The sequence below is a fragment of the Astyanax mexicanus genome, chromosome 13, assembly GCF_023375975.1.
Source record: "Astyanax mexicanus isolate ESR-SI-001 chromosome 13, AstMex3_surface, whole genome shotgun sequence".
Taxonomy (NCBI): Eukaryota; Metazoa; Chordata; class Actinopteri; order Characiformes; family Acestrorhamphidae; genus Astyanax; species Astyanax mexicanus.
This window is the reverse complement of record NC_064420.1, coordinates 46,283,738-46,309,262: the sequence shown is the minus strand read 5'-3', so window position 1 is coordinate 46,309,262 and position 25,525 is coordinate 46,283,738. Positions and strand designations below refer to the sequence as shown.

General features: G+C 38.4%; 1 protein-coding gene across 1 annotated transcript; it reads left to right on the top strand.

The window, feature by feature from the left end:
* Window positions 1–943: 943 nt before the first annotated feature.
* tnnc1a (troponin C type 1a (slow)) lies at window positions 944–12,990 on the top strand. The gene is made up of 6 exons (XM_007236308.4): window positions 944–1,047; window positions 6,502–6,532; window positions 9,133–9,279; window positions 11,086–11,200; window positions 11,297–11,433; window positions 12,785–12,990. The coding sequence occupies exons 1-6, from the start codon at window positions 1,024–1,026 to the stop codon at window positions 12,814–12,816; spliced, it is 486 nt and encodes a 161-aa protein (XP_007236370.1). The 5' UTR covers window positions 944–1,023; the 3' UTR covers window positions 12,817–12,990.
* The last annotated feature ends 12,535 nt before the right edge of the window (window positions 12,991–25,525 follow it).

Below are 25,525 nucleotides of genomic sequence, written 5' to 3'. Positions count from 1 at the left end.
AAAGGGCTGCTTATGGGCGGGACCAATAACAGACCGTCAGCTCCGCTCCGCTCCGCTCTGCAGCCTGTGACCTTGAGGCAGCCCTCAGGGGCGGGGTTATTCAAATGAGTAGGCTGTCTCTCCACAGTCTTTCTCCCTCCTCTGGTCTCTACTGCGCTCTACAGACTCGGGTATCAGGAGCACCAACATGGGGAAAGATTTTGGCTTCATTTTCATTGAATGAATGGGAACAGCGACACGGCGTCCATCTTTTTTTACAGTCTCTGGTCTTAGTAATATCCTTTGGTCGTGTGGAGTTTTTCATTTCATTAGATTATATTTTTGTCTACATTTTAGGTTTATTTTCATTTGTTATTTTTCTAATAATAATAGTAATTACATCATTTATTTTCTTTTGTTATTATTTTTTTTTTTTACAGGGCGAATAACACAAAAGTAACACAATAGTTACTTTCACTGGTAACTAGTTACTTCTATAGTGGAGTAACGGAGTTAGTTACTTTTTTGGAGAAGTAACTAGTAACTATAACTAGTTACTATTGTTAAGTAACGTGCCCAACACTGATAATAACTGAATAAAGTGAGTTTAAAGGGTAAATATGATCACATTCTTGATTTCCTTCCTTTATGTATATCATATCTCTGGTTTTTGGACGCTGTGTGACCTCTGTGGCCTCTCTCTGGTGTTCTGCAGGCCTGTTCTGCTGGAATGTTGAGGGGGTTCGGTGGACGTGGGTCAGAGATTAGGCCGCCGTGCCGCTCCTCCTCATTCCATTCTAGAGTGGACTCCCTCCAGAGCCACCCTGAGCTTTTATCTGAGCCCGAGTGACCGTGATGGATGGACGCAGTGGGCATGGACAAACACACACACACACACACACCCGTGCACGCATGTTAGGGGGCTGAGAGGGAGCGGCTCAACCTGCACTGCTGCTATAAAGCTCCCAGATGCCATGCCCTGATCTCCACTGAGTCCCTGAGGTCCCGCCACTCGTCTGCCACACAGCTCGGAGCCTCGGCACCATGAACGACATCTACAAAGCTGCGGTGAGTGTTTACAGGCTGGAGTCACTGCCTGGTACTGGGTTTTTTTTACAGTGTAGACAGACAGACAGACAGACAGTGTGTGAGAGCTTCTGATCCATAGAAGGATTCTGTTTGAAGAATCTGCCAGGCTGAAAAAAGCAGTTTTATGTGGATTTAAAGCTAAAAAAATGACATTTACTCAATATATAAGTTAATAAATGGTTTTCATTAGCTGGGAAGCAAAGTTTTCTAGGGAATAAATACGGAAAAAACTGGGGTAAAAACATTTTTTACAACTTAAAACTTTAAAATGACTGTTTATTTAATATATTCTTCTTGTTTTTATATGTTGAAAAGATTTAACAATCAGTCAGACATTGTTCATACTAATTAAATAGATTTTGCTATGATGTGTCCCCTCAACTTTAAGAGTTTAAGAGTTCTTTTTAACTAGAGTTTTAAAAGGTTTTTTTTCTACTTTTAAGAGTTAACTAAGAGTTTTTTCTATTTTTTTTTTCAAGTAGAAATCATAGGATTAGTTTTAAACCTTATTTCATGAAGTTTAACTCCAGAAAGGCCTGGAAGGCCTCTATTCGAAGAGCATCAGCTCTTTAATCTGTGGATCCCGGATTCTAGTGCCTTATTAGCACTCAGTTTATTTCAGATTAATAAAATTTATTTAACATTTTTAAATAAAGATTCTCTGTTTTTATATTTAGTTACTATTAATATGTAAAATTTATAAAATGTATAATACAGTGGCTACCATAAATAACTTGGCATAATCTGCTAAACACATTGTTGGGACTTTGTTTGGTTCAGTAGGTTAACTAAAGAATTAAAAATTATAATAATATTTGAAAGGTTTGGGCTTCATTCAGACACTTAAATTGAGTTATAAAATTATAACCCCCTAAGAATATTATAACAGCAGAGATGCTAGAACTACTAATATGTCTAATATACTGTATTAGTACATGTAAAGCTTTGTTGAAGGAGTTTTTTTACCTTTTTCTCCACATTTTATTAAACTACAAATGTACAGTACTGTGCAAACGGTTTAGATGTATGTAAACAGAATAAAAGTTCATTATCTGGGTAGTAAGTGTTTATTTGCTCAGGAAAACACTAATATTAGAACTTTTTTTTTTTTTTGTTATACTGTAAGACCAGATAAGTTGAATTGATACCCGGTTGCCTTAAAAAAGTTAAGTAATGGGTAATAAGGTCATCCCACCCACCCAGCACACGCACTTTTTGTCCCACTCCCCTCAGGCCGGAGGCTGCGGAGCATTAAGTGCAAAACAACAAGACTCAGAAACAGCTTCATTCCGGAAGCTGTAAGACTCTTAAACTCCACTTAACAACACACTGCACTGACACCAAGGACAAATTACTGTTTACTGTTTACCATCATGGTCACTTTACTTGCACTGAGACACTTTCTCTCCACTGCTCTAATTCACATTATCATGCTGCTATAGCACACTTGCACTCTGGACTTCATGTTGCTGAACCTTCTACTCTCTATTTATTTTTTTTATTCTTGGGATATTTATCTATCTATTTTGTATATTCTATTTATTTTATTGTATTCTTTTTTTTATCTATATATCTATTAATAACAGCTCTTTGGGTGTAAAACTGGATCGTGAGATCACAATTTCGTTCCACCTCATGTACCACATGTGATGCGAATGACAATAAAATCTCCTTGAATCCTTGAATCCTTGAAGAACTTAAGTTAGCATAACTTAAAACATCAAGTTATTACAACTAAATTGATTTAACTTTTCTTATTATACTGTAAGACCAGGTAAGTTGAGTTTATTTAACTTTTTTAAGGCAGCCAGTTTGCTCCAATTTTTTAAACAATGAGGAATGAAAACTTAAGTTAGAATAAATTAATACATCAAGTTATTATAACTAAAGGGGAAGTTGATTTATTTCTAAGGTTGAAATGATGGTGATTGTTAGTCAGAAACTGTTGGACACACCCAGTATGCAAATAGATTGTGACAGAAGCCAATAGAAAAGAAGCTGCTAATGGCAACAGACTAAAATCAGTTATTATAAGTTGGTTCAACTCAAAGATCTCAGTTTGAATAGTACAGTATATGTGCCCACAAATGTTCACAAACTAACTCAAAATAGTTCAGAATTGTTTAGAAATATCCAATTTTATGTAAAACAGACTTAAATCATTTGAGTTCAAACAACATATGGGTTTGCAGTGACAAAAAGTGGTGTTTGACATTATTGTATTCATAAAAACATCTAATATAATTTACCATCTAATATTCTCATCATATTAGAGTCTGGTTTGGTGGATCAGAGTTAATGATGGTCAATCAGGTGAGCTGCTGATGGAATTGAACAGATCCACTTGGGCGCTGACTGGGGGCATCCAGGAGAAATCTGAAACAAGTCATGTGATCACAATTGCTGTACTATACTACCCGATTATTAACAATATTATACTATTAAAACAATAAATTATATTATATAAATTGAGATTATGAACAGTAGCTAATAATTCGGTTTAATGTATGGTTTCACAAAAGTACTATTATAATAATACAGTTTTTTATTTTACATTATAAATGAATAGTGAAGTGATCTATCAGACTATGAAGGAACACATAAGGCATCATGTAGTAAATAAAGTGTTAAACAAACCAAAATACTCTAAAGTGAAGAAGCATTTAGATGCTCTTATCTGGGGAGCTGTTTGTTAACTTGTAGTTTCTGAGGCTGGAACTCTGATAAATTTATCCTGTACAACAGAGGAAACTCTCGCTCTTTCTTTCCTGGGGCGGTCCTGATGAGTGCCAGTTCTATCATCATAACGTTTTTGATAGTCTTTGCAGTGACTGCACTTGAGGATACTTTTTTCCCCCTTTACTTTACTTCTCATAATATGGATTAGAACTTTACAACTGATGCTCTCAAACACTTTATTAAGAGACAAGAAATTCAAGTTTAATTAACTCTTGACGAGTTCAGCACAGCTGTTAACTGAAAGCTGATAATTCCAGGTGACTCTACCTCATAAAGCTGACTGAGAAAATCCAGCAGAGATGTGCAAAGGTTTCTAATTTAAGCAAGAGGTGCTACTTTGAAGAATGTAAAATATATAACAAAATATATATTCTAAATTGTTTAACATTTTTTTTGTTTAATAAGTAATTCAATTTATTTTCTTTATAGTTTGAATTAATTTAGTATTATTCTACAAAGCAGAACATTTAAAAAAAATAAATAAAAATCTACTGAATCCACTGTACTTCTCATGTTTGAGCTAAATGGCTGTTCAGGTGCAGTTTAACTTGATTTATGTCCCAGTTAATCACTACAGCTATGAACTCATCTCAACTATGTCATCTTTGCTTCTGATTACTGCTAAACTGCTGATGTCCAAACTTGTATTAAATTGTAATATTTACATACTATTATAAAACTTGAACACTTATAGTAAATTGATGGAAGATTATGGTAGATTGTTGGTTCAAGTTTATATTTGACAATGACATATCTAATTCTCCTGCTTTATAACATATTTATAACAGCATTGTACCATATAATGTTACTGCATTTGTGACCATACATAACTACTTTATTACTACTATAGTATAAATACTATATTTCCATGTAATTTACAGGCAGTTGAGTATCATGTTTCACATTTAATAAATGCCAATACGTTAACAGCGGCAGATACATGTTTAAAGGACATCAAATATCAGCATCTACCCACAATTTCAGGCTTCATTCATGTTTTTTTTTTCTTTTCTTCTCATTCCTGATCTGTGAGTAAGAGATAAGCTAGACCTTTAAATACATTCACTTTAAATAAATAAATATATATATATATATATTGACTCTTGAGGGCTATCAGAGCTGATAGTGGGCGGGTGATAAAGGCCTGTGTTTCCATGCTGTGTCCTGATGCCTACACATGGAGCGGCTGCTGCTTCTCCCAGGCTAATTTTGGCAGGTTCTTCACTCTGTAGCCTCTGTAGGACGTGTTTACAGGACGGGAAGCAGCACAGCTTAAGATAAAACACCGCCAGCCAGAATTCCTCCACTATCTGCGCTTTTTTAGGGTGGTGCCTGCCGCTATCTCCCCCCCCTGATCTCCCCCCTGAAGATCCGGCGGCGGTGTGCTGGAGCGAGGAGCACAGGGATTGTTTTTTTATTTTTTTATTTTTTGACTGGCATATTTATGAGTCAGCATCAGCCGCTTGGTTTTGGGCCGGATCTGAGAGGGCCTGCAGATGATGGATGATAACTCTTACTTAAGCAGCTGTCACGCTCGCTCATTCACGCCGGCTTTCTCAGGATTACCACCCCATTGTTCAGACCCGCCCGCAGCTATGCTAATTTAAAGCACTTCGTATTGTCTTCTTGATCTGCGGCTCCTTAACCCCGCGCTCCACGCTTTATTTATAACTCACGCTCCCACCAGAACGCTGCCCCCCCGTCTCTGGAATATGGGCTGGGATTGGAGGAGAGATAAATAAAAACAAGTGAGTGTGCCTGACTGACAGGGAGACAACTTCCACGCTGATTTGCATAGAGGAATGTAGGCTGAATGTATCTGGAAATCAGAGAAGTGCTGGCCGATATGACCAAAAATGTATATCACAGTATTTTTCAAGATTATTCTATTTTATGTTATTTTATTTATTGCATGGCTGGGCTTTTATATAGGTGTGTGATTTACTCTACTGTTAGGTGTACATATAATATAAAACATTAAGGCTTTAATTACTATTGGGTTTACTTTTTCCCCACAAAATTAAACAACATATGAATAAATCAGACTTAATTAGCAAAAAAACAGCTGGAAAATGTGAACAATGTACCTTAAAAAGAGATATGGCAACAACTTTATAAAACTACACATTTTAAATAGTTCCATAAACACTATAAACAGACCCTAAATACTCAAAATGTAAGTATTCAAACAGATATTACTCAAAATCTCTTTTGCACAAGGAAAAAACAAGTTTCATATCAATTTACAATATTTTATTATTATTGAAGCCATTTGAGGCATTCCCTTCTTTCTCCAATTAACAAATATATTCAGTTCAGTGGCATCAATATTATCTATCAAGCTACAATATTCAAAGAGGGCTAAAGTTACTGATCTTGATTCTGAGCTGGTCGGGGGGACGAGAGGAACTCCATTTCTCTCTTTTCTGAGTGAAAAATTGCTGTTCGCTGTTGTTTTTCTATTTTACTCATTTAAAAAAAAAAACTTATACAATGAGGAGCAGCAGCAGGAGCTCTTCAGATAAAGTGCTCTTCTCATTTTTCTTCAGGCAGGACAGAGAGACAAACGTTTGAATCTACAGAGCTGAGCAGAGCTCTCCAGTGTATTAGCTTGTTATGCTACCTGGCTAGCATTAGTTAGTGAGCTGTATCTGCTTATATGTTGTATAATTTGCCATTCCTCTGTGTTTGCAGGTAGAGCAGCTGACAGATGAACAGAAGAGCGGTATGTATGTTTATCATTGCTAATGCTATCTTACACCATGCCAACAGTCCATTTTCACGCCTTGCATCTGCGCTGTTAAAATAGCGTCAGAGTTTAGGAATAAATCTACACTGATGGTTTGGTGTGGTGGTCTGGAAGTGAGGTGCGTTCAGGTAAATTTTTAACGTGTTTCTATATATTTTGGTGGTGGAAAACCCAGGAGCTCCACTGACTGAATAAAACTCTGACAACAGTCAACAGTCAAAGTCCATTCCTAAAGGTGCTCCCAGTCAGTATCTGTCTTTGCTGAGACGCACAAAAGCACCGCACTGTTAAGATACAAACGCGCCAAAGTCAGAGCTCATTTTTTTGTCATTTTTGGTGCCCTCACGATACCAAAGACACACACATACGTCCTAAATCCAGCTGAGTGGCCCACAATTGACCGGTGCACTACAGATCACTAAAATAGGGCACTGATACAATCCAAACTTTGTGCTATTGTAAATAAATAAATAAATAAATAAATTAGATAAATAGCCCCACAATATATTTAAGATGTGCTGCTAGATAATACTAAAATAAATTCAGGTTTCTAGAGCAATAAGCCTTAGAATTTGAAGATTCGATGAAGATTAAACCCTACCAGGCACAAAGTCGATCATTTTCTGTTTCTCGTTTTTATGTTTAAGGGGTGCTACACCGTCTAAAGGAGAGCGAAAGGCATTTTCTAAGCATTCGCTTAGTTTGCCTAGTTCTACTGTGTCTACAGGAGTTGATAAATTATAGTTGATAAATCAGGAATCTAATTGGTAAATTGTTGGGGCTGTAAAGGGCATTATTGAACGTTTCATAGAGTATCTATGAGGGGGATGTATGTATATTATGACTACACTCTAAAAAACAGAGGTACGATATAAGTACTTTTTTGTACTCAAAGGTACATTCTTCATAATTGTACCCTCAAAGGTACAATACTGGTCTTTACAGGGTCAGATTTGTTCCCTCTGAAGTACAAAGTAATTTCTAACAGAAATAAGTACAAATTTGTACCATTTAACCAACCAAAGGGTACATTCAGTATTCTGTATCACTGTACTAATAAACTATATATATTTTAATTGCACATTTTTTATTTGAAAGCCAGACAATTTTCGATCATCTAGTTTTTAAGCCATATTTAGTTGATGATAATGTTTATAATTTTTATAATCTTTACAGGCACAAAAACCATGGGTACAAAAAAGGACTTTCACTGAAAGGTACTTTTTTGTACCTTAATATAAGGTCCAGCCCCAGCGACAAGCTTTGTACTCTTTTAAGTACAAATCTGTACTTACTTTTCTTAGAGTGTATGACTAAGATGTAGCTTAAATTAAATAAGGTAGTGATCAGAAACTGCTGAGGTTATCTATGGTATCACTCAGGGTCAAAACTAAATCTAGAGTATGATTACAGTAATGAGTAGGTCCTGTTATATTTTGACAAATACAGACTAAAATTGTCTAAAAAAGTCTAAAATTGATGTAAATGCCTTTTTTAATGGATCATCCAATTTTTCAAAATGAATGTTGAAGTCTTCTACTATAATCACTTTATCACTACATACTGCTAAATCTGCGACAAAATCACTAAATTCTTTAAAAAAATTCTAAATAGGGCCCTGGTGGTGTGTAAATATTTATTAAAGGTCTTATTCCACCGGTTTTAAATTCATTTTATTCTTTTGTGGTCTCTAGTATGAATGAATGCTATGTGAGCCATTTTTCGTGAAGAAAAAGTGCTCAGGTGTAGATCACTGAATTAGTGGTCTCTGAAGAAAGACAGGTTTTGGGATCTTGCTCATGAATATTCATACATGCAAATATATTGCTTCTGATTGGCCAACAGCACTGCAGCAGAGAACACCTACCTGCTGCCTCCAATTTCACAGCTCTAAAACTCAAAGAACAAAATGTTTTCAGAGATACAGCCTTAGTTATAAAGATGAAGCATTGAGTGCTAGATAAAGTTAACCCTTAAACTTCACTTAATGTCAAACTTTCGGTGAGGCGCCGTGGCAGAGAAATGTTATCAATATTAAAAAATCTGGCACAAACGCGATATTTACATAAGATAGTTAACATTAACTAGCTCTGTAGACAGAAGCTTTAAACAGAGTAAACAGAGCTGTTAGCTACTCCTTAGCTAACGAGACAATGTCAGCTCTGATCGAGCCTAAGGCCTGTGGGCGGTCCTAAGCCGAGGTGGGCGAGGCCATGAAGTCACTGGTTGATGTAGACACCCAAACATCTCTCTGATCAACTTGTATTTCTGAGGATGTTCTTTTACTCGCTACTGCAGACAATGGAGGCTGAAAAATCGTTTCAAGTGCAGCATCATATACAACTCAGAGAGACCTATAGTATTATACAGAGAACAAATTATACAAAGAAAAATTGATTTTGGTGGAAGGAGACATTTAAAGAAAATGCATTCTTTTTTAACTTGATTAGTTATATTGGGGTAAAGGAGCTTAAAAGAAGTAAAATTATCATAGTGTTTCTGATTGCTACCTAAGGTACTGAACCACCATGCTGTACTCTTTCCACCCATAACCCCCTGCTGCTGTTCTACTGCAGAGTTCCGGGCGGCCTTCGACATCTTCGTGCAGGATGCTGAGGACGGCTGCATCAGCACCAAGGAGCTGGGGAAGGTGATGAGGATGCTGGGGCAGAACCCCACCCCGGAGGAGCTGCAGGAGATGATCGATGAAGTGGACGAGGACGGTGAGGACAGACTAATCAGTTCCCAGGACACTTACTGACCCTCCCTTAACCACCCCTTAGGATCCCTTCTTTAAGTGCTGTCTGTGGTTATTAATCTAAATCAGTGTCCTGTACTGTCCTGTATTTCATAATCAATACACTGTAAACTCTGGGTGAAGGATCTTTTATTAATAAATGATGTTATTACCTGTAATCTTTTTTTATATAATACATGAGTCTATGAGCTTTATATGAGCATTTTGATTGGTTGAAGCTCTCTACCACCAATTTTAGACATATCACTTATGCTATGTTGCTAATGTTTGTGAACTATAATATGTTAGTTAGTTTATTTGCTCTGGCAAAGTTTTCTGTAATTTCTGTAAGTTTATTATTTGTTTTATTCATTTTTTAAATGTTTTGAACAGCTAAAATGATAAAAAATGATACAAACCTCTAATCCATTTTTTATTTTATATTTAGTATCTGGCCTAAAAAAAGGGACAACAGGATATGAGCAGGATTTCTGTAATAGATAATTATATATAGAAAAAAAAGAATGGCATTTTAAACACATTTTGCTTTTTATATAACCTGAAGACTGTATAAATTACTAAATCCAAATATCTATGGACCCTCATATTTTAAAGATCACTTAATAGCCATTGTGTAATTATTATACTGTATTATACATGTAAAACATATTTTTATATATTTTACTGTCAAACAGGAACCTTGCATCAATATACAAGTCTATAAGATTTGCCAATTATTGTGTTCTGTTTTTATTTGCATTCATTTTTATATTTTACACATCATCTAAATTTTCCTTTTAAATCATTTTTATTGGTCTTTTTACACCGAATGATATTTTCGAATATGAAATGAAACTAGAAAACTGCATTTCCTGAAGAAAACGCATAGAAAATGTGGTTGCATGCACGACAGAGCAGTGCTTCACGTTAAGTTTCACTTTAATCCTGGTCAGATTCTCAAAAGTGTTGAATGAATTCAGGCTGATAGCTGGGCTTATCATTAAGATCCATCCATGCATTCTAGGCAGGTGTCAGAAATAGAATATTGCATCTGTCTAGCACCCGCTATCAGGCCTAACTCTAACTCTAACACCATTCACATCGCCTTGCCATGAGCATGTTGGCCTGTGTGCACCCTCTCTCACACTTTCAGTTTTAGTCATTTCGTTCGTTTTCCTCAACGATAATTATTGGTTACTTAGCTACATTGTGATTATCACACCAGAGCTTTATATAAAATAAAAATATAATTAAAAAAGCAGATGCCTTCATCTCAGACTATTTTCTGGAACCTGATCCGACCCGACCCGAGGAATGAGGTGGGAAATCTCGGCCTCGGGTCGGGTTTGGGCAGAGAATCTAAGTTAGAGTTTAGATCGGGCCCAAAAAATAGTTTTATAAACACACAATACAGTTCGAGTTAGTTATGTTTTTTCCTTTTAATTACCGTTTTTATTAGATTCAGTTAACACAAATGTTTTTTCACTTTCAGTTTTCGCTATTTCGTTAGAATTAGAAAAGGATCGGGTCAGGTCGGGTTCGGGCAGAGAATCTGAGCTCTAATCTAAGCTCTACAACCCAGTACTAGCAAGGTGTACCTAATAAAGTGGCTGGTGAGTGTATATCAGAATTAACTGTAGTTTCACTTTTTGAAGAAGCATTTCTAAGAAAGTATCTGAGTGTAGATATACTGAATATTATATCCTGATTTATCTGTGCTGTGTGTTTTTCACTCCACTGACTGCGTCTTTAAAGGGAATAGTAACAGTGTGCTGCGCTCTCGTTTCCGCAGGCAGTGGCACAGTGGACTTTGATGAGTTCTTGGTCATGATGGTGAGATGTATGAAAGATGACAGCAAAGGAAAATCGGAGGAAGAGCTGGCCGAGCTCTTCCGCATGTTTGATAAGTAAGAATTACTTGGTAAAACAAAGAAAGTGAACGGCTCTGGGACCAATTCTCCAGGTGTAAGACAGCTGGCGTGTGTGTGTGTGTGTTTGAGTAGGAATGAAGATGGTTATATTGATCTGGATGAGCTGAAGCTGATGTTGGAGGCCACGGGGGAGACCATCACTGAGGACGACATCGAGGAACTGATGAAGGACGGAGACAAGAACAACGACGGCAAAATCGACTACGACGGTAAGAGTCGCTTCTGGGGTCAAAACCCAATCGAACACATAGTGTTGGGCGATATGACCAAAAATGTAAATCACTGCTTTTTTCAAGATTCTGATGGTTTCACTGTATATTATGGTATGTTTATTTATTTTTATTCTTTTTGCATGACTGAGCTTTAATATATGTTTGTGACTTACTGTACTGTTAAGATTACATATGATATAAAACACTAAAGCTTTAAATTAGGGCTTTGATTAGTATTGGGTTTAACAACTTTAACACAGCTTCCTTTATAAAAAATAAACATTTTAAATAGCTCTATAAAACCCTATAAACACTTAAATTGTTTGAGTATTCAAAACAGATACTTTATTTCTCAAAAGCTCTATTGCACAAGTAAGACACAAGTTTAATATCAATTTACTATACAATGTGTTATTATTGAAACCATTGGAGGCATTACAGTATTAAAATTGGCCACAATCCCTTTCTTTCTCCATTTAACAAATATATTCAGTTCAGTGTGCGATAAAACGATTCTTTGACCTAAAGTATTCATATATTTAAAAGGTATATAGTAACTTCTCTTGAAGCTTTTTTGCACCTCATTCCCAGAGCTTTAGGGAGTTTTATCGCTTGTGCTGAATAAATGATTCTGTACTCAGGGCCGATTCTGGGCTCGTCTGAGGGACGAGAGGACCTTTTCTCAAAGCTGTGGATCAATTGCACAATTCCACTCCTCTCTTTTCTAAGTGAATAGTTGCCATTTGCTGTTGTTTTTCTATTTTAATTGGATAAAAACACCCATACAGCGAGGAACAGCAGCAGGAGCTCCTCAGATAAAGTGCTGTTTTCATGTCTCTCCAGACTGTTAACTTGCAATTTCTGAGTCTGGTAATTCTGATGAACTTATCCTGTGCAACATAATTTTGGGGTTGACCTGGTGACAGTCAGTTCCATCATAATGTTTGATGATCTTTGCAACTGCACTTGAGGATACATTATAGAAATGTTTCATATTGACTGACCTTTATTTCTTAAAGATTTGTTTTGTATTAGAACATTACTTAAATAGAGCTATTCACTGATTTAAAAAATCCTTTTCACATTGTATATCAGTATACTACCTCTATATATTATATAAACTATATAAACTAATAATCAATAACTGCAGAGCTTTACGCCTGCTGTTGGAACTGCAAAGGGGGACCGACTACAAACTGATGACTGTGGGTTTAGTATAGAATATCATCATAAATGCATCTCTTGGTTTGATATGTAGGTGTTCCTATACTGTAGAACCTATAGCATAGTTGTTATGACATTTCTCTGGTGATGTACTCTATATTATTATTATTTTATTTTGTTTCAGAGTTCTTGGACTTCATGAAAGGTGTGGAATAAGTGCAATAAAAGATGGCTCAAGAACTTCACATTCGGATTCAAGGAGCGCCAAGAGAATCGAGCGCTGTGGTTTATTTATCTCAAAAATGTCAATGAAAAGTTCAGTATTATTGCATTCATGTTTGTAACTGATAAAATGGCTGTTTTTATATAAAATATCTGCAATATGTTCAATATGTTTGTGTACATACAGTTTATAACCAGAGTCTAGATAACTAGAGTTTTTTCTTTCCATTTTAAAAGCTTTTTATCTGCTAGATCCAACCAGTGTAGGAAACATTTTACCTCAGGTGGATGTGAGGCCGTTAGATACGCTGCCTTTTATCTGGAATCTCTCAGAGATAAGATTCCAGCATCCAAGACGGCCTATTTTAAAATCAAAGCTCTGTAATCCTTAAAGTTTGCCTTAACTGCAGCTCTGAATGTTTATTCCTGTATCTCTTTTAATTCCCAGAGGCCAACAGTAAATTTTCTCTCCCTGGAGAAATAAAGGGAATCATGTAAATTGTGAATAATGGATCGGGAGGAAAGTGCTCTGTGCCTGAGCTGCCTGTGTTTCTCAGCTGAACCGTGTCTCCAGAAATAATTAAAATTGATTTGAGTTTGTTTAGCGCTGAGACGGAAATGTATTCAGTGATTCATCCTGGGAGAAGTGCTCTGTTCTCTAAATCTGCACATTTTGTCTTTCTGTCTAATTTTTTCACAAGAGCTTTCTGGGGAAATCTCATACATTAGAAACTGAGAAGAGATTAAGATCTACAGCATCAGACAAAAGTTTTTATTATTAATATTTTCTTACGTTGTAAATGAATAGTGAAGTGATCCAGACTATGAAGGAACACATAAGGAATCATGAAGCAACTTAGAAAAGTGCAACAGAGGGAACCCTTGCTCTTCATTTCCTGCTGTGCTCCTGATGAGTGCCAGTTTCATCACAATGTTTTCAAAGGTCTTTGCATTTGCACGGACTTGACTCAAAACCCAAAAGTCAGTATCTCAGAGAGTTAAAATATTATATACAGTAAGACAAATTGGTACTTTTGGCTGTGTGGTCAGTGTGCCAAGTCCTGCTGGAAAATGAAATCCACATCTCCATAAAAGTTGTGAGCAGGAGAAGCGTGAAGTGCTGTAAGAAAACAAAATATACCCATAAACCTGTAACTCTACTCCTTCACTACTTTACTTTAACTGATGCTCTCAAACACTTTATTAAGAGGCAAGAAATTCAAGTAATTAACTCTTGACGAGTTCAGCACAGCTATTAACTGAAATTTTCCTCCTATTAATTCCAAAATAGCAAAACTAATCTAGGCCAGTTCTGGGACAAATACCACATGCGACTATTTAAATCTAATCCCAATTCTGTATAATATGAGGATTGTCCCAAAAAGCTTGTGCCAGCACCTTAGTTGTTTAAGTATAATACGGCATTTGTCCCGAGCCACTTGAGCCAACACCCCGGTTGCTGAGTATAATACAAAAATGGGACCATGCCACAATGGTTGAGCCAACACCCCGGTTGCTGAGTATAATACAGGAATAGGATCATGCCACACGTGCCAACACCCTTGTTGCAGAGCATATGGCAATTGGTTCAAGATGCTTGAGCCAACACCCCGGTTGCTGAGTATAATACAAAAATGGGACCATGCCACAATGGTTGAGCCAACACCCCGGTTGCTGAGTATAATACAGGAATAGGATCATGCCACACGTGCCAACACCCTTGTTGCAGAGCATATGGCAATTGGTTCAAGATGCTTGAGCCAACACCCCGGTTGCTGAGTATAATACAGGAATGGGACCATGCCCCACAATGCATGAGCCAACACCCCGGTTGCTGAGTATAATACAAAAATGGGATCATGCGACAATGCTTGAGCCAACACCCCGGTTGCTGAGTATAGTACAGAAATGGGATCATGCCATATGAGCCAACACCCTGGTTGCTGAGTATGATATAGTATTGGGACCATGCCCCACAATGCATGAGCCAACACCCAGGTCGCGGAGTATAATACAGGAATGGAATCATGCCACAACGCTTGTGCCAACACCTCGGTTGCTGAGTATAATACAGGAATGGGAACATGCCATATGTGCCAACACCCCGGTTGCTGAGTATAATACAGGAATTGGACCATGCCATATGTGCCAACACCCCGCTTGCTGAGTATAATACAGGAATTGGACCATGCCATATGTGCCAACACCCCGGTTGCTGAGTATAATATAGGAATGGGACAATGCCACAATGCTTGAGCCAACACCCCGGTTGCTGAGTATAATACAGGAATGGGACAATGCCACATGTGCCAACACCCCGGTTGCTGAGTATAATACAAAAATGGGACCATGCCATATGTTCCAACACCCCGGTTGCTGAGTATAATACAAAAATGGGACCATGCCACAATGCTTGAGCCAACACCCTGGTTGCTGAGTATAATACAGGAATGGAACCATGCCACAATGCTTGTGCCAACACCCCGGTTGCTGAGTATAATACAGGAATTGTGCCAACACCCCCCAGTTACCAAGTATAATCCACATTTGTCCCAATTCCTCATGTCCGATACTCTGATACTGGAGTCTCAAAAGATTCTTCTTGCTACTTGCATTAGGATTAAGCCCTGGACAAAGCATAGCTTACTTCCAACCAGTTGTGGGCCACACTAACCAGATTTGGAACAGCGTAAATAGGATATTATTGGTCAAATTACTTGTTTTAACTACAAGAGGTATACAAAGCGACACATTCTTTAAATAATACTAAGCATCAGCTCATTTTTCTTAATTTTTAATTTAAAAAAATATTGCTTAAACCAGAATATGATGTTTTTATTGCCCACCCCAACTAAACTCTAGCGTGCATGCTGTAGTTTCCAAGCTACAAAGAATGAGGCCCATTCCAAAGGCCCTATATTACACCGCTCGGGGCTTGTGCAGGCATGTAAGTGTGTGTGTGTGTGTGTGTGTGTGTATGTGTGTAGTTGTATGATTAAGAGCCTGTATCTGGTTACACAATGTATTGAGACAGCAGCTATTTATGGCTAATCCTCACAGTGCCCATGTTTGAAGAGCTAATCTGATGACAGAAGTCACCGTCAAACGGGGTCACCAACAAAGATGAGCCGGGCTTGTTGCTTCGCCTCGGATTATGTAGGCTGCACATGCCCACGTACAAATAAACTTCTGAAAGTGAAGTCTGAGCTAATCAGACTCGTTGCCCTCGCATCTGTATCTCACCATCACGCGTGTCACAGCCATTCACGTCAAAATACCGTAGTCCCGGCCGGATTCGCGGGGACGAGAGCGACTTAACTCCCACCAAGGACAAATAACTGACATTTATCTCATCTTCACCCCTCTTACGCTGCTGTGGAGGATTACACACTTAATGACCTCGTTTGAAACGTGAAGATTTAGCTTTAAATCCAAACAAATACGCGAGTAAATAAGCGGCGTGTGAGGAACGCTTGAAATTGTCATGTTGATGTTGCTTCAGGCTGTTTGTAAAGTGCTGTATTTACTACATTAGCCTACAGGGGGCAGAAGTGAGCAAACTACTGGAATCTTAAGGAAGTGTATTTTGTTGTTCCCTCAGGTTATTTGTGTGGCCTTATGAGACAAAATTGGTCATAATTCATTTCAAACGTTTCCTGTTTGTTACCATGCCTTTAAAAGGGCACTAAACCCCTAATTTTTGCTGACTCCACCCTTAAAAAACTTGGGAGGGGTAGTTTGGGAGTGGCACTGGGTGATGTATGGGTTTAAGGGTGGGGCAGAAGGGAATAGCAGTGAGGTGCAGATGGTTGGACATCACCAGGGGGGGCGGTATTATTCATTGACTATAGCACAGCTGAACCTAAAAGAGGGCGCTGCAGGCAGAAATTACCACAGTAGAAGTGTTTTTTTTTTTAATCAAGAAAGATTTATAAAAATGTTAAGCAGGACTAGAATGGTTTCACAACTTTAAAGGAACACATTTCAGATATTAATAAAAAAATTGTTTAAGATTTTAAATTTAGGGTTTAGTGGCGCTTTAATGGTATCAGTTTGGTTCAAAACAAAAATAGCAGTTGTAAAAGGTGCCTTCAACCATGGTTCACTGAAGTTTTTATAGGCAAGTCAGTTTACTAGTCAGCTAGTTACTGGTTTTACCACCAGGAAGTTATTTCCACTCGTTTCACTTATTTCGGCCACCTATCTGTTTGAATGGTCTAATTACCATTTTAACAACCTTTTTTATATCACTGATAAAATCTGATAAAATTATCTAAATGATAAAAAGCATTTAGACCCACAATGCTTAAAAACATAGATTTGTCAGCTTGATATAGCTACTGCACTTGCACAGACATCCTCAGAGTAAAAAGCTTTACCCAATAGCATACTGACTCACTGCCACTTGCAGCATAAGCAGCAAGCTGATTGGCTCTTTTTGTTAAAGTGTGGAAGTTATCCTTATACAGACACTGAGTTGAGTGTTATGAGAACACTTGCTTATTTCACAGTTTTATGTGATCATGAACGGGAGTGATGTCAGTGTGGGATGAATTCTGGGTATCGTAGTCCAGAGACTGGTGATTGCAGGTAGAGCTGATTGTGCATGAGATGAGACAGGAGTGACAATCATTTTACTCAAGGAGGAAAATGTAGAGTTAGGGGTCTAACCCAAGAACTTTTATTGGAGTTGGATCCCAATTAGCAGAGATTAATTGATTTAGAGATTTAGCAGTGTTTGTAGGTTCCAGGAGGCTTAGAATGTACTCCATGTAATCCACTACCAGATCAGGAGAATCTCTCGCTATCTTTAATAAACTCCTGAAGACAGAGCTCTTCAAAGAGCACTTACTCTCCTAACACCTCTAACTAACTACCTTCTACTACCAGATCAGGAGAATCTCTCACTATCTTTAATAAACTCCTGAAGACAGAGCTCTTCAAAGAGCACTTACTCTCCTAACACCTCTAACTAACTACCTTCCACTACCAGATCAGGAGAATCTCTCACTATCTTTAATAAACTCCTGAAGACAGAGCTCTTCAAAGAGCACTTACTCTCCTAACACCTCTAACACACTAACTACTTCTAACCTCATCTCCTTCTTCCTCTTCTCTACTCCTCTATCCCATTATTTCCCTCTGACCTCCTTAAGGCCCTATCTATAGATGCTTTATTTTTACCTTCTATTATTTTTGTACTTAACCTCTTCTATTATTTGCACTTCAATATTGTAAGTCGCTTTGGACAAAAGCGTCTGCCAAATGTAATGTAATGTAATGTAATGTAATGAATGTAACATCATAGAAATAATGCTCCAGGTACAATATTTTTATTATTTACAACAAAATATTCTAAATATTAAGCTTCCACTGAATAACTCTCTATATATTGACAATTTTCTTTCTTTTGGAAGAAATCAGTGTCTTCTTAAATGAAGAAATGTAATATACTGATAAAAATATCTGATTTCTCCCAAAAAAAGAGATATGGTCAACTTATTATTTTACATTTATTTGCTGGAATGGTTTAACTGATGATATGAACATTGAAAAGGAGTGATCAGGGCATGAGTATGTATGAGTGTGTGTTAGTGTATGGATACATGCTGTATTGTGGATATGCTTCAGTGAGTGTGTGTGAGAGAGAGAGAGAGAGAGAGAGAGAGAGAGAGAGAGAGAGAGAGAGAGAGAGAGAGAGAGAGAGAAGAGAAAGAGAAAGAGAGAGAGAGAGAGAGAGAGAGAGAGAGAGAGAGAGAGAACAAAAAGGGGAGAAAAATAGGGGCGGAGAGTGGGTTATGTAAGCCTGGTGGGATGAGTCATTTTGCTCGTCATTAAGGCACACTGCAGTCTGTTTCTCTCTCTCTCTCTCTCTCTTTTCTGAAAGAGCCTTGAGTAATCTCAGACTGAGGCAGGGTCTGCTTCATCTGACCTGATTAAGAAAGAGCCCCTCATGCTCACCAAACAACAACCTTGGACGCTTCCTGACCTCGGCACAAAGAAAAGAGAGAGAGAGAGATGCTACACGAAATATCAAAATACTTTTATATAGAGAAAAACCATCAAAACCTCTAAAACTGTTATACAGGGGTTGGACAATGAAACTGAAACACCTGTCATCATTTTAGTGTGGGAGGTTTCATGGCTAAATTGGAGCAGCCTGGTGGCCAATCATCATTAATTGCACATTGCACCAGTAAGAGCAGAGTGTGAAGGTTCAATTAGCAGGGTAAGAGCACAGTTCTGCTCAGAATACTGCAATGCACACAACATTATGGGGGACATACCAGAGTTCAAAAGAGGACAAATTGTTGGTGCACGTCTTGCTGGAGCATCTGTGACCAAGACAGCAAGTCTTTGTGATGCATCAAGAGCCACGGTATCCAGGGTAATGTCAGCGAGATACCACCAAGAAGGACCAACCACATCCAACAGGATTAACTGTGGACGCTGTAAGAGGAAGCTGTCTGAAAGGGATGTTTGGGTGCTTACCCGGATTGTATCCAAAAAACATAAAACCACGGCTGATCAAATCACGCAGAATTCAATGTGCGTGCACCTCAACTCTCCTGTTTCCACCAGAACTGTCCGTCACCACAATCAATTATTGTGCTCTAAAACCAGGTGTTTCAGTTTCATAGTCCAAACCCTGTATAACACTCTCACTAACTCATTATACTTTATATGTCAAAATGTTTCTGGACTACCCTTTTAATGAATGCATTCAGCTACTTTAAAGGAGAACTCTGGTGTGAAATGGACTTTTGTTGTAGTAGTACATGATAAAAAGTTCTTACCTTTGATGAATAGCACACCTCCGTTCTTCCACAGCATTCAGAGATCCAGAAATTTTAACAGTTTGTCCAAACACCCTTCAGACTGGGTGATACGGGGCATAGTTTACCCTGATATCACGCTTTTTCCACCGTTAACCAGCTCAAAGTAGCTCCACACCTCCTTACTAGAATCCGGAGAGCCCTGACATTTAAAACGAGGCATTAATAACTTAAAAAGAGCACAAGAAGCTTATTAAAAAACATTGTTTACAGCATATAAGGCTAGCTTCAGCTCCGGCGCCGCCATCTTTGCATTGATAATGTCATAGACATATATACATAGACTCCCCATGCCCCATACCTGGCTTTAGGATCAAGGCATGGTGTCAGTAGGTTTATGTTTTTACAGACTCTGTGTGTGTGTGTGTGTATCGTCAGCAATAGGAGCTTAACTTAACTTGAAATAGCAAATTGCATTAATTAGAAGAGGTGTCCACAAACGTTTAGACATATATCGTATGTGTTTCAGTCAGATAACAGATAATTGCTCATCAGTCTAAATGTGGTGCTGTTCCTCAGCTGTGCGTCTGTCTGTCTGTCTCTGCCCGGCCTGTGTTTACTCAGAGTAAAGGCAGACGCTGCCACAGGCCACGCCGTCCTGATTAGCGTCCGTCTGTCATGCACCTCATTGATTGACCCAGAGCGAGAGCAGCTGATTGGTCAGTCACGTGATGGCACCAACACTGACCCGCTCGACCCAGAAACCAAAGGTCTAGTGCAAGAGTCAGGACACCATATCCTCATTACGGATGCCACAACACATTGAGGGTAAAGACCAGCACACGCCTCCTCCAATACACGTGAAATCAGACTCCGCCTCTTTTTGAACTACTGCTGATGCAGCATTACCGAGTAGCATCACAGCGCTAACGCTCGGAGGAAAGCGCAGCGACTCGGTTCTGATACATCAGCTCACAGACGCAACCTTGTGCTGATCGATCAACATCACCCTAGGAGTGATGAAGGGAAAGAGCACCATTTACTGTACCCACAGTAGACCAACTGTGCTCTCTCAGGGCTCTGGCAGCTGACGGCAAGCTGCATGACTGGGATTCCAACCAGCGATCTCTACTGATCATATGGGCAACGCTTAAGACCACTGGACCACTTGGCGCCCCCTATGTATGCATGACTTTAAAGGAATATGCCAATGACAAGTCAGTCTCTTTTAGACTGAAGACCTCAGAAGACCACCAAAGTAAAAACAACACTAGAAGCAAAGACAGAGGATGTGTCCCAGTTGTCTACTAAGTACTATTGCTAACTAGTTTTGTAAATAAGAATTCAGCACCAGCCAAAAGTTTGGACACCCTTTAAATTCAGTGTTTTTTTTATCATTTAAATTTTTTTATTGCATTGTAGATTGATACTAAAATTATTAATCCGAAGCATCGTCTCTCAAAAGTGAAGCCACCACAGGTCGGGCGCCCTCTGCTGTTCGGTTTCAGAAAGCTGTGTAACCCCACCCACCCCCATAGGTTTCAATGGCAAAACAGAACAACTTTCAATCACGTTTTTTCCCCCCAATATACTGTAATTCTACCTCCATTATTTAAATACAGCAGTTAGTGTAACCTCTGCTTATATTGTTACATTTTATATCCCCACAGAATTCGTTTTTGAAAACGTTATTCAGCTCTATTCAAAACAGGTGTGGTTATTGTAAAAGGGCTGGTTATGGGCGGGACCAATAACAGACCGTCAGCTCTTCTCCACTCCGCTCTGCAGCCTGTGACCTCGAGGCAGCCCTTAGGGGCGGGATTATTTAAATGAGTAGGCTGTCTCTCCACAGTCTTTCTCCCTCCTCTGGTCTGTACTGCGCTCAACAGACTCGGATTTCAGGATCGCCAACATGGAGGAAGATTTTGGTTTCATTTTCATTAAATGAATGGGAACGGCGACACTACGTCCATCTTTTTTTACAGTCTCTGATCCGAACTATGAAAATCGGTCAAACATTGGCAGCCTATGAAAGCTGAGCTATGTGACGGAGATTCGACTCCAGAAGCGAACACTTCCGAATCGGTGACTTCATGCCAGCGGTATTCAGCTAGTTAAGATTTTAAGGCTTAACATGGGGACCTCTCTGTAACACCCCTCTCCTGAACGGCTTAGAAGCCATATCATATAACAGCGCTGTGTTTCACGAGGCTGCAGGAGGCTTGGGGATTCTTTTACATACTACAAATCACAATGAAATGCACATTTAGTACATTTACAGCTAAATTTTGTGGTGTATTTTTGTGTGTGTGATGTTCATCACTCAAAATAATGGGAAGAGAACTATAGTAAAACTGGCAGCAGTGGTGAACCAAATATAAAATAAAGAGGAGATATGGAAGATAAAATAGTCCTCCCCTTAAACCTTCACTTGAATAAAATCATAAAAGAACTGTATTTGCCTTAAAATGTACTTAAAGTTATGGTGTAAAATTTTGCCAGATTTTGGGTTTTAGAGATCTCTCTGGTGAGATTGTTTTTAGAATGAATATATCAGACATTGCCGTGATGGTTATCCTTATTCTTACACAGGTTAGAATAGATCTACGGTCTATTCAAAACATCTTTGCACAAAATCACTCTCACATGAAGATAAAAATATCACCAGTTCTACTCTTGCCAGTTTTAGTCTCTCTCAGAATGAGCCATTTAAGGGCTCTGTCACTTTTATGCAAATAAGCTGTTGCTGGCCACGCCATGTAAACGCTGGGTGTTTTCCTAAGGCTAGACTTAGCTTTGTACTAAATGGCAAAACACAAACAAGCTAATTCATGCTTAACGGCGATAAAAACACAATAGATGTACTTACATCTCAGATACAGATCTCGTACAGATCCCTCCCTCAGATGAAGTCTGGTGGCTAATCCTGCTGTGTACTGTCTGATGTTCTCAACCAGCAGACCAAAATTACATTCTGAGGGAGATGGATTACCTGTGCAACCTGAAATCACTGCAGCTACTGCATGTGCTACCACTAGTGACAAGGAAACTAGAACAACTCAATCAAAAACTAGAGAAGAATCAGGCAGGAAGGCTCATGCCTTCTGATATCCCTGAACACTTGTTCTGAACACTGTTTTGCTGTGATAATTAAAGAAGAACTCCGGTGTGAAATTGATGCAGGCTGCTACGCCAGGACGCCAGCTATGTGGAGTCTATGTATATATGTCTATGACATCATCAGTACAGTGATGGCGGCGCCCTGAGTTTTACCTGCACTATGGGATGTAAACAGAGGTTTTTAAGAAGCTTCTTGTGCACCTTTAAAGTTATTCATGCCTTGTTTTAAATGTCAGAGCTCTCCAGATTCTAGCAATGAGGTGTGGAGCTATGTTGAGCTTGGATAACAGTGTAAAAAAAGTGATTTATTGGAGCAAAATATGGCCTTAAGCGGCCGTTGTACAGAGTGCTGGGCAAAAAGCACAAAATTACTGGATCTTGGAAAGCTGTAGGAGGAGAGCAGTGGTGGGCTATGTTTTACTACACCAAAAATTCAAGTATTTTTTATTTTTTGGGTAGTGTAATTAAGTGTGATTGTTGTACAATTTTATTGTATTGTGTTAATTGTGTTTTTGTGTTGCAGGGTAATAAAAAGCCTATAGCTACATAGGGTTTGCCAGTCAGGTCACGTTTCAGTTTTCTGATTTTTTTTTTTTTTTAAAGAGAGTGATCTTACAAGCCCTTTGACTTCCCCTCTACTTCCCCCCTGATCTTTTCACACTGTTAACCCAGTTTTTGACACTTTTCGGAAAAGCAGAACGCTGTGTATGGAGAGCACCGGATGGAGAGTCTGGCCTTGGCTCTTCAGCCTCTAGCTCCGACAGATGGTAGCTCCGCTCCTCTCCTCATAATTCCATGTGTCTTTGCCTTACTCTTGACCCACTAGTCTGTTTGCCTACATTTAATAGGGCCAAAGCAAGCAAGTGTACAGGCAAGGGCCAAAAAGTGCCAAAAAAAGAGTTTCTCAGAGAGAGACCTAAAGTTTTCCTAATAAAATTCACTGATTCCGTGGCTCTTGATGCATCACAAAGACTTGCTGTCTTGGTCACAGATGCTCCAGCAAGACGTGCACCAACAATTTGTCCTCTTTTGAACTCTGGTATGTCTCCTATAATGTTGTGTGCATTGCAATATTTAGAGCAGAACTGTGCTCTTACCCTGCTAACTGAACCTTCACACTCTGCTCTTACTGGTGCAATGTGCAATTAATGAAGATTGGCCACCAGGCTGCTCCAATTTAGCCATGAAACTAAAATGACAGGTGTTTCAGTTTCATTGTACAACCCCTGTACACAGCTCTGGAAACAATAAAGATACCACTTTAGTTTCTGAATTTGCTATTTATAGATTTATGTTTGAGTAAAATTAACATCGTTGTTTTATTCCATAAACTACAGACAACATTTCTCCCAAATTCCAATAAAAAATGTGGTCATTTAGAGCATTTATTTGCAGAAAATAAATAACATAACAAAAGAAAAAGATGCAGAGCTTTTATACCTCAAATAATGCAAGGAAAAAAAATCACGTTCGTATTCATAAAGTTTTAAGAGTTCAGAAATCAATATTTGGTGGAATAACCCTGGTTGGTTTTTATCACAGTTTTCATGCATCTTGGCATCATGTTCTCCTCCACCAGTCTTACACACTGCTTTTGGTTAACTTTATACTTTTACTCCTGGTGCAAAAATTCAAGCAGTTTAGCTTGGTTTGATGGCTTGTGAGGTTTACAATTTGTAAATCATTTTAAGTGGTCTCTTATTTTTTTCCAGAGCTGTATAAATAGATTATCAGTTATTTATACTTTATATATTTTATTAAACATCCCGGTGCTGGGGTCTTGGGTTCAAGTCCCTGTCTGGGTGGAGGTTTCATGTTCTCCTTGTGTCTGAAAACATGGAAATCAGGTAAATTGGATACTCTAAATTGCCCTGATGTGTATTAATGTATATATGACTGTATACCCATGGACTGGCACTGTTTTAGAGCTTGATACAGTCCTCCAGATGGACGGTTGTTTCCGGTTGAGAGTATGCTGTGCACGATTGGCTGCTGCTTCTTACTGGTATGTGTGTAAAATGTAATTGTTAAGTCTAGTAGTCTGGTAGTCGTGAAGCACAGAGAGAAACAGACACAGAGTAAATGAACTCAAATCATACCTTAATTTTGGTAAATATCGGCGTCCGCCACACCCAAACAAACTTAAACCAACATAGCAACGGCCCCGTGGAGCTATAGTTTCTTTGTAACTTCCGTTTTAGATCTGTTCTGCCTGAGAAAAAAACCCTGAGGCTGGGTTTTTATACTGGTCCTAGCTGACTGCCTAATCAGTCCAATGCGAGCCAGCTGGGACAGATGGGGGCGGTGCGTCCTGAAGTGGGGCGGACCCATGGTTCCCCCTCCTCTGCACGTCACACCAGAAAGAAACTATTTAAGAAGAACTGCATAAAAGATTGCTAAACCAGTTGTGATCCCTTAATACTTTAATAATAGCTTAATGTTCTTAGAAATGTTTTAAAATAGTGCAAATAGCACATCTGGCATGATGTCACGTTTGAAAAAAAATATTTTAATTCCTGTTAAAAATGTCCAAAACATAAGAATATGTAATGTATTTCTAATTAGTCTTTCTTAGTTTAAAGCCATTTAATCTGCTGAAAAATGTTGGCAGATATGCATGCTTGTGTTTAAGCATTATTTCTTGACCAAAAACTTAAACAAAATAAATGAAGTTATTTTCTAAATTAAGGGAATTAAACACTTTTAGTAGATTAAATGAATTAAAACAAGTACAAAGGTCCTTGGAATAAGATATAAATTCTTAATAGAATTCTTTAATAATCTCAAAATGAGAAATATTAGATATA